We start from the raw sequence: 10,044 nt of genomic DNA, 5'->3' as shown, positions 1-10,044 counted from the left end.
TGTACTCATGTTGGCACCTTTCTTTCCCTCTTTATACTGAATATTGTGTTCTTCAGTCTCCAAAAAATTTATGAACATTTGTTTTAAAGCTAATAAAGCTGCCCAGCTGTTAACAAGACAGCAGAAATTATTAAAGAAAACTGAAAACAAAATGAACACAATTTTATGTTGAGAAATATTCATCATCTTGGAATTCAACACTAACACATCAGCCAAGAGAGCAAACCAGCCTGAAATGTATTCTATGTTAAAATATGCAAAGCACAATCCAGCTCCTTGTCATACAGTGCATCAGCTGATCACCTTAACTTGCTATAATACTGATGCACGATATGTTGCCGTTCCTCGGCCTATACATGTTGATTTTTTTTTTTTGGAGTAATAAATTACTTTTTAATCCAAATCCTTTATACCTTGTTTGGCAAAGTGATTTATTTGTTGCATTTAACACTGCATGCATATTTCTTTAATTCGATTAAATTATACATGGGGAGAAACTTTGGAATCATTAGCCAAACAGCACGCATGCCCAGACGCCTGTACTACGAGTCAAGCTCGACATGCCCTGGATTTCTTTCAGTTACCCGGCTTCACCTAACCCTAACAACAGCGGTCCCGCATAAACTGTGTCCTTAATATTTACAGTCAATGGCTGCGTCACGACGGTGGTTAACAACTAGTTAAATCAACCCAGGGTTTCCCAATCCAGCGACGCGGTTTTACTGGCAAAACGCAGTACAGTCGCTGCTTCCTAAAACAGGAAGGAAAGCTGGCAAAAAAAAAAAAAAACGAGCTGTAAATGCGTAAATCACAACGCTTAGCCTATCAATTTCACTTCCCCATCAGTCAGGCACAAGATCTAGATGTGCTTTCCATAAACTGTCGTTGCTTTAGCCTTTTATTTCAGGCAGTGGGAAGCGATCGTGAGAGCAAATATATAAAAAAATATAAAGAGAGAGAGAGAGAGAGAGAGAGAGAGAGAGAGAGAGAGAGAGAGAGAGAGAGAGAGAGAGAGAGAGAGAGAGAGAGAGAAAGAGATAGAGAGAGCAAAGACAGTTGGAAAACACAGGTGTAAAATGGTCAGATCTGGTTCCTGACTGATGGGGGAAGTGAAATTGATAAATCTTGTCATTTTTTTTTTTTTTTTGCCAGCTGTCCTCCTTTTTTTAGGAAGCAGCGACTGTATTGCGTGTTGTCTGTTTTTTTCTTCATATTTCTAGTTAATTCTAGTTCTTCTTATGTAAAATATGCGGCTCTGGTATAGATGATTGCAAACATCGCCTCTTTTATGTGAACGCGCGCGCCTTTGGATTGGGGAACCCTGGGTTGTCTTTCTCTGTCATTCCAGATTGAACTAGTTGATGACCACCGCCGTGACACACTAGCTGCCAGCAGCAGCAGCCATTATAAAGCTCCAAGTGATGCAGGATCATGGTGAGAGTGCATGCCACACACACACACACAAGCTTGCAGGCACTTTTTTTTTTTTTTTTATTAATAAGGGACAAAATTCCACTAATTAACCCTGACAAAGCACACCTGTGAAGTGAAAACCATTTCAGGTGACTACCTCATGAAGCTCATTGAGAGAACACCAAGGGTTTGCAGAGTTATCAAAAAAAGCAAAGGGTGGCTACTTTGAAGAATCTAAAATATAAGACATGTTTTCAGTTATTTCACACTTTTTTGTTAAGTACATAATTCCATATGTGTTCATTCATAGTTTTGATACCTTCAGTGAGAATCTACAATGTAAATAGTCATGAAAATAAAGAAACACATTGAATGAGAAGGTGTGTCCAAACTTTTGGCCTGTACTGTACTTTGATTTTGTTTTTGAATAAAATGTTATTAGCAACAAATGATCTCATTCAATTCAATTTTATTTATAGTATAAAATAACAAGAGTTATTGAGTTATTAAGAGGGATTGAAATCCTGTTATTTCCTTCCTCTTGTCACCAATATCTTCTTCTTCCTCCACTTCTGACCCCATGGCCCACATCTTTAAAACAAAGTCAAATGCATACATTTCCAAGCATCTATGCAGTGGTGAGAGGGATTGAAATTATATTATATTGATTTCTTTTAAATACGTATTTGAAGTTTTGTTGTTGTTTGCAGTTCAATGTGTTATATATTAGCAAATTAAAAAAACTGTACAATATGAACTGATTTTTATTTTTTTGAATGACATTCTATAGTTCCACCCAACTATAGAAAACGGGCTTTTATTTTGAAGGCGAAGAAAACAAGGAACGTGGCGTGCGGGGCGGGGCATGCGCGGGGGACAAATCACGAGTTTTTAAGTCTGTATTGACCCATTATGTCCACTAGATGGCGCTGTAGTTTCATGTACACAGAGCCAATCAGTTGAAATTCAGGATCCGTTATCAGACCTAGTCTGATTTTAATTTCAGCATTGGATTGTATGCCAAGAGACAATCAGATGTCTGCATATAGTATGTATGATTTCCATCTTTTCAGTAAAGTGTTATATGTTCCATTATAAGATAAGATAATTATCCAGCACCCAAACCAGGGCTTTTTAAAAATGCAATAAATTATCTGAAAATATGAGTAATGATAGTGATAACACACATCCTACAGGGATAACACACATAGTATACAGTTCAGATAAATCCAAGAAGATCATCCCCAACCCCTTTAAGATTTCAGACAGATTAATACATTAAATATATTGCACTATTTCCTAATCTGTAGTGGCAAAAATAATTCTCTAAAGGGCCAGAAGATGGCGGTATAGGTCCATGTTTTTCTCCAGTAGGTCAGTATGTTTGAGTTGAAATCACATATGCTGTCTAACACAGTCTCACAGTTCACACAGTCTTGACACTTATTACTTCATCCTTTCTCTCGTCTCACTAAAATGACCTTCTAATGAACACAAACGGGTAAAGAGAACCAAATTCATTTAAATTCAGTTAGCATGAAAGAGGTTTTTTTTAACAAGTGTAAGTGTTTTCAATGCTTTTCTGTAATGTATTGCATGAATGTGATTTGTTTCTCGTTGTTGTTGTCGTCATCTTGATTTTGTGATTAATTAGCATTTTCAAAAGAATAGTTTTTATGTGCATGTTTTCATGTTTGAATGAAAATGCACCAAACTTTGCAGAATGGTCAAGTCCCACCTGACTTTATAGAAGTTCTGTTAAAAAAAAAAGAAGGGGGAAATGGTTGTCCGAATGGTTTAACTCTAATCAATTCTGAACAAATTCTAAAATCCCTTTTCCCCATCATGGCTGCTGTGTTGTGGCTATAATCCACTTATATTGCTTCTCTGGAAAGAACTCATTAAAGTCTGTGAAGATTCAGTTAGTTTTTATTTTTTTTAAAGATTATTTTTTGGGGCTTTTCCCTTTATTTTTGAAAGTTGATAGACATGAAAGGGGGAGAGAGAGACGGGGGATGACACGCAGCAAAGGGCAGCAGGTCGGATTCGAACCCCCGCCGCTGCAGGACTCAGCCAACAACAGCTCTTACTGGGTGAGCTAGAGGTCGCCCCTTCAGTTAGATTTAATGCCATTCTTACAACTGCAACTGTTGTTGCTACTACTACAACAACAAGAAGTTGGCTACAAGCATAACTGCTGCTGCTACAACTACTACTACAACTACTACTACTACTACTACTACTACTACTAGTGTATTCTACATATATATACATTATCACGTTATTATTTGCCTGCAGCTTTGTCTGCTTTCTTACAGTAAACAAGTCTTAAGTGAAAAAGAGATTTCAAGTGTAGGCCCTATTGTAGAAAATGCATTATAGCTGAGGTAGCTGGCAGTGATTGGTTTGAAATTCAAGTCTTTTAGTCCATTAAGACTATGAGTAATGATGCCAAAAATCCAAGACCTGGTTAATGACTGATAGGGGAGTAGGGCGTAGTAAGATAAGACTGTGTCCGGTGTGCGAGGAACAGATGCTACCTTGTTGAGCCAACATAGGCCTACAGCAGTAGGTTACACATTTGATTCCCCCCTGCAACACGCACACGCACACGCACACACACACACACACACACACACACACACACCTACACCTACACCTACACACACACACACACACACACACACACACACACACACACACACACACACACACACACACATATTTTAAAATAGGATACTCATGTAGGCTATCACAGCAGATGACCCATAAAGTTTTAACCTTTGACCCCGTGGTTTCTTCTCACCTCTACTGGCTGAGCGATGAACTTTGCCTTGCCCGTGGGTCTGTGTAAATACACCACAGGACTGCAACTGACAACAGGCATGTGTCCGCGTCCGCCTTGTTAAAAGGGCAGCAACAATTACAATTTGGGAGTTAGATAAGAAGATGAGCAGTCAATTAGCTTAGCTTAGCACTGGAAACAGTGGCAAACAGCTAGCCAGGCTCTTTCTAACGTTAGCAAACTCTGCAGACTAGCACTCTAAAACTCACAAATGAACATGGTATATGTTGTTTAGGTCCATGCAAAAAAACTAAATGTAAAATCAACTATTTGCAGTTTTATGGGAGATAATGACATGTGATAGGCTACAAGCAACCTACAAGAAGAGAAGTTCCAGTCGTTTCCACTCTTCATGCTAGGCTAAACTGACTGGTTACTGCCTCCATGACTGGGTAGGCTACATATTTATTTATTTATTAAACTGGAGATGTGGAGATGGATTGAGAGGCCAAGAAAATAGTAAAAGACATTCAAATGTATTTTTGATCCTAAACCACTAGATTAACAGACAATCAGTAGCCAAGTGATTTCAACTCTATATAGGGAGGGATCCATCATATCAGATGTGGTCCACACTGACTGGACAATATCTGACATGTAACTAAGACTTAAATATCTGCACAATAACCTTGTGACATAAGACTGATATGGGACTATCTCTCTCTCTCCACCTGGGACCTCCCTGCTTCCCTCCACTCCTCCTCCAGCCCGTCACCTAACTTCCGGCCACTCTCCCCTATCAGCCTCTCTTTCCCTCTCTATCAATCTCGCCTTCATTCCCGTGCACACGTTAAACCGGTTTAGTGTCCTTGTGTGAACCATGAAAACACTCCCGTCAGGACTCCGTTTTTTACCCGACTAGGAATCAAACGTGTGCGTCCGCTTAGCTTTGCGGCTTCGCCTGGTGTGCGGTGCGCTGCGGACTGACTGCTCACATCTCAAGAGTTGGATTGGATTGACCGACAGCGGCGGGAGAGGACTGGTGTTACCCCACACACACAGGACAAAGAAGACTGGGGGGGGGGAATTAAAGGAAAAAGATAAGAGTGGAAGAACAGAGGAATGAAAATGGATAGCTGTCTCTTCACACTCGTCTTTGGTCTTTCAATGCTCGGTAAGACACCTTTCTTCGCTTGACTGTTGATAGCTAATTAACTCCGATTCGTGTCGGCGTTCTCCAGCGAGCAGAGCCCAATGTTAAACCCTGTTTAAAAATCTGTCGATTTCACGTTTACTTGCTTGTCGGCAACCGTACATGCCATGTTAAAGACCGATTAAAGCATTTTCCGCATCTTTCACATCCACTAGCCAGTCCGGAATATATTCAAATCATCAAGCGGCACTTAATTGCAATTCATTTTAAACCTTTTCAACTGGTTCACACTGCAAGCTGCTGTGATCTACTCTGTGTTTGATAGAAGAACTTCAGCAGTGCGCCAAGCAAACCGATTCAACAAAGTTGAAACTTAAGTGAAAAATAATAGTAGTTTGGTGTATTTGATCATGCCGAATGGAAGGGTGAATCTAAGACATTTACAAAAATCCATAAGCTATGTTGTCAGAGATGTCTGCATGCGACGACAAGCAAAAATACCAAAATTACATTTAGTTAAACGGGGTTTGGCACGATAGCCTCTCCCTGTGAGTGATCTGGATATATCCCACTGTCTCACTGTGTGGAAACTGCTGTACAGTTGTGTTTAGCTAATGTAATGAATTATTTTCGATGGGTGACTAATTATTAACCAAGTTTCAGGTTAATTAAAACACCAGCACATGAGGACGAAGACATGGCGAAAAACCTTTTCCTTTTCCCATTTAACTGTTGGAAAACAGTCGGTGTGTGACAGTTATGTTGTGGGTAGAGAAAATATAGTGACTAATTAATACTTACATTAAAATCAACACCTTTTTTTTTTTTAACGGAATGAGTCCCAATTTCTCAATCCTGTTCAGCCTCTAATTTCCCAAGAACTTCCATTATAAGACCAATTGAGGTGAGATTGAACATGAGGTGACCAGCTTTGACAATGTCCCATTAGCCTGCGTGGAAGTCCAACTGTGCATGCCATCATGATTAGTCTATTATTTGCCTTGTGTCCATACCAGAGTCACTCAAACCAGGCTGACTAATTATCGGACTGGGTTGAACCAAAGGGCCAGCCCAGTGCTTAGTCATTAGGCTGGTTTACACAACAGGGACAAACCAGGGCTTGTTTATTGGCCCACCTCAGGGCCAAACAAGGCTATACAGGCCTTCACCAATAATGAAGTTTCCATATGTTTGTGGGCATAATGGTCAATACCATATGCTCTCTCGTGTGTGTGTGTGTGTGTGTGTGTGTGTGTGTGTGTGTGTATGTGTATGTGTGTGTGTGTGTGTGTGTAAGGAAGGACTTGGCTTAATTTAGTACTGTAAGATGATCGTGTGTGTGTTGCAGATGGGAAAGTGAAGATGTTGCTAACCTGCTCTCTGATCGGAGTTATGTGCTGTCACCATTTTGGATTTTTCAACCATTTAAAATCCGATATTTGAGGTAGAAACAGTAATGGCCTAATAAATACGGATCATTTCGTCTGTGTAGATTATGTATATCAAGGTTAAATAATTCTTCTATTTAATCTTTTAAATGACACAAACTATATATTAGAGCTGATTATATGAGCCAGAGTCTGGAAACCATTGTTTTCACCGGCTCCAATATCTCCCTCTTTACTTATTGACATGTTTCAACACATCATAATAGATTGGGACAAGCAAGTGGTGACCAGCACGGCTGACCCATGATAGGTCAAGATATCTCAGTTGAGCAAACGCAGCCCGATCACACCTCCTTTTTAAAAGGAATAGTTTCCACTACTTGCCGGGAAGTAGGATTTTGTACAGATTAAACAAACAGCATATGACATGTTAATTAGTGAGCTTTAGAGATGCTGGTAGGCAGAATTTGTTACCATTAGACAGAGCCAGGCTAGCAGTGTCCCCTTGTTTCCAGTCTGTATGCTATGCTATGCTAAGCTAAGCTTCTTCTGGCTTTAGCTCCAGTTATCGCACAGACACGAGAGTGGTATCAATCTTCTCATCAGGAAAAAGTGTTTGCAGGAGGGAACCATGTCCTCTCTATGCCTCCAGCTGGCGCTCCACACAAGCCCACCCATGCCACAGTGACACAAACCTGTCACACTGTCCACTTCTCTCTCGCCCCTTTAGATTCTTGACTTGATTATTAAACTTTCTAGGTCTCTTCAGGCTCTACTGGCTGTGCAGTATTTCTTCCAGGAGAGACAGGCAGGCTGGAAATTGAGTTTAAAAACCATAAATTTCAGCACCTGGCCAAGACACACACACACACACACACACACACACACATACTGTGTATGATGGTCATTTTGTGATATGACACAGCAGAAATCTTATTGTACCATTGATCCACAGGAAACCACTGTGGGGTTGAATGAATGACTTATCACACATATTTGCTGGAGGTAACAACCCCTATGGTAGAGTTGGCGGTGTCATACTTGTTTAAGTTCATTTAGCTCACAAGTGTTAAAAGTACAAACAATAACGTTGTGGCTACACACCCCTCCGAGACTGGAATCCACTAGTCAGTGGTCTGTCTGATATGAAGTTAAAGACGATCTCAACCATAGACCATTCCTGACAGTAGAGATTGTAAACAGGAACTAAAATGTACAGTAGGTTTTATGTGGTCTGTATTTCATTGTGACTTGTTACTTACTAAAGCAGAAAAAGCAGCAGCAGAAGAAGAAGCAGTAAAAGCGCACGCTCAGCATGTTCACACACACACACACACACACACAACACCAGGCCAACTGCCAAAAACTCAAGTATTGATGGGCCATACAAGCACAGGGCCTGTTTTATAAAAGCACTTTCTTTTTAAACCGAAGCTGATCCTGGTACAGATTTGAGTGAAAAAGACTACGGAAGAAGACATTTGATTTTCTACAAAACCCCTTCTTTTTCTGCAGACAGTTTTTATGTAAACACTAATACAAGACCCAAATGAAATGCCGTATAACCTGACTAAACATTTGCTGCCAATTTTCAGAACTTTGTTGGCGTTTGTTGTTATGTAAATATAATAGAGGTTCATAATCGGTGTACTCTTTGAAAATATATTAATTTGTCTTACATATTCTAAAATATTTTTTAAAATCGTAATACTTTTGTGATTATGAAACCAAAATAATGCTTTCTTTGATATTTGAACAATATAATTTCTTTTTCTTTTATTAAAAGGAAAAGTACCTTTTTTTTATTTTTTATTACAACCTGTCTGATCGTCTGACTGCTCGTGTTCCTTGACTTGTTGGATCTATTTTTAGAGATGTTGCCGTGCTGCCAGTGTGCTCAGCAATTACTTTAGTACCTTATGAAGCTGACCTGGCCAAGACATGACAGAAACATGGAAGTTTCTTGGTCAATGTCTTTATTAAAAGTCAGTGTTTCCTCTATCAGTTAAATGATGCCAATTGTCCAATTGAATGGTTGATTTGTAGACTCTTGATACCCCTAATCAGGAGAGAAAAAGTTGGTGCAGCTATAGTATAGTGTTCTTTTAAAGGAATACGCCACCGTTTGTTGAAATAGGGCTCATCACGGTCTACCCTGGCTGTAGATAGGTGGGCCAACGCATTTTTTTGTCTCAGTTCAAGTAATTAGGTTGGTTTTTTTTGTCTTTTGTTGGCTCACTTTTACTCACAACATGCTAACCGGCAACATAGGATTCCATTCGCTACGCTAAGCTAACTAGCGGCGGCGCTGCCACCGGACTAAAACAATGCATGCACAAAAAATGCGTTGGCCCACCTATCTACAGCTAGGGGAGACCGTGATAAGCCCTATTTCAACAAACGGTGGCGTATCCCTTTAACCGATAGATCTGATGGCCACAGCTAGAGCCCAAAGTTTCTTTACCAAAAGAATACAGATGTTAAATACAACAACAAGCACAAGAAGTTTGCCTTAATGAAATGGTCTAATACTGGCAAAACGATTGAAATCCGAAAGAATCTGAGCAAACATTTGATGCCAGCTTTTTGTCCGGTAGTATAGAGTTTTCTATACGTACGGGGCGGTAAACATTTCTGTTCATCGTTGTCTCTACAGTGAACAGTGTGTTGGGCAACCTGCAAAGAAAACAGATGTCATGTTCAGCTGTAGTTTCTTAGCAAACCTAGCAGCATGTAGCATCTCCGCTTCACCTTTTAACTGATCTGAGTGCAGATGGCAGGGTCCGATCTGGAGTGTGGGGGCCTGCAGTCAGATTCCACCAACCAGGAAGCAAAGTGTCAGTAATTTGAGCAAGTCCACTGAGCCCAGTCAGACTCTACTGTGTTGCTACATGCTTCACTCAGCTGGAATGTCGGAGTTTTACACTCCAGTTTGACCGAGGAGGAATGTAAACCAGGTGGTTTGATCCAAGCAAACCTTGGAATGTAAATTAGCACAAAAAATATGAACAATGGAATATATATATATATATATATATATATATATATATATAATATTAAAACAAACCTCAATCATTCGCTGTTGATTTCTGCTTTTGGGAAATCTGCTGGAGTGCTGACTAAAATAACCTGTGGTTTGTGTTCTTGCCAAACACAGTGATGATGTGGGCAAGCGTGTGTTTGTTTGTGTGCAGAAATGCATGTACATGGAGAATACAATTCATGTTTTAGCATCGTCATTAATACCCATCGTCTCTAAACAAGGTGTGTGTGTGTGTGTGTGTGTGTGTGTGTGTGTGTGTGTT

General features: G+C 40.0%; 1 protein-coding gene across 1 annotated transcript in view; it reads left to right on the top strand.

Annotated features, from left to right (window-relative positions):
• Positions 1–5,015: 5,015 nt before the first annotated feature.
• Positions 5,016–10,044, top strand: part of si:ch211-132g1.7 (prostaglandin F2 receptor negative regulator) — a 60,764-nt gene continuing 55,735 nt past the window's right edge. Inside the window, exon 1 of the mRNA XM_039792688.1 lies at positions 5,016–5,372. Coding sequence (XP_039648622.1) covers positions 5,321–5,372 — 52 coding nt within the window. The 5' untranslated portion in view covers positions 5,016–5,320. The remainder of the gene's footprint in view (positions 5,373–10,044) is intronic.

This window comes from Perca fluviatilis, chromosome 24 (assembly GCF_010015445.1).
Source record: "Perca fluviatilis chromosome 24, GENO_Pfluv_1.0, whole genome shotgun sequence".
Taxonomy (NCBI): Eukaryota; Metazoa; Chordata; class Actinopteri; order Perciformes; family Percidae; genus Perca; species Perca fluviatilis.
Note: the sequence above shows the minus strand (reverse complement) of the source record. Positions and strands in the feature narration are given on the sequence as shown.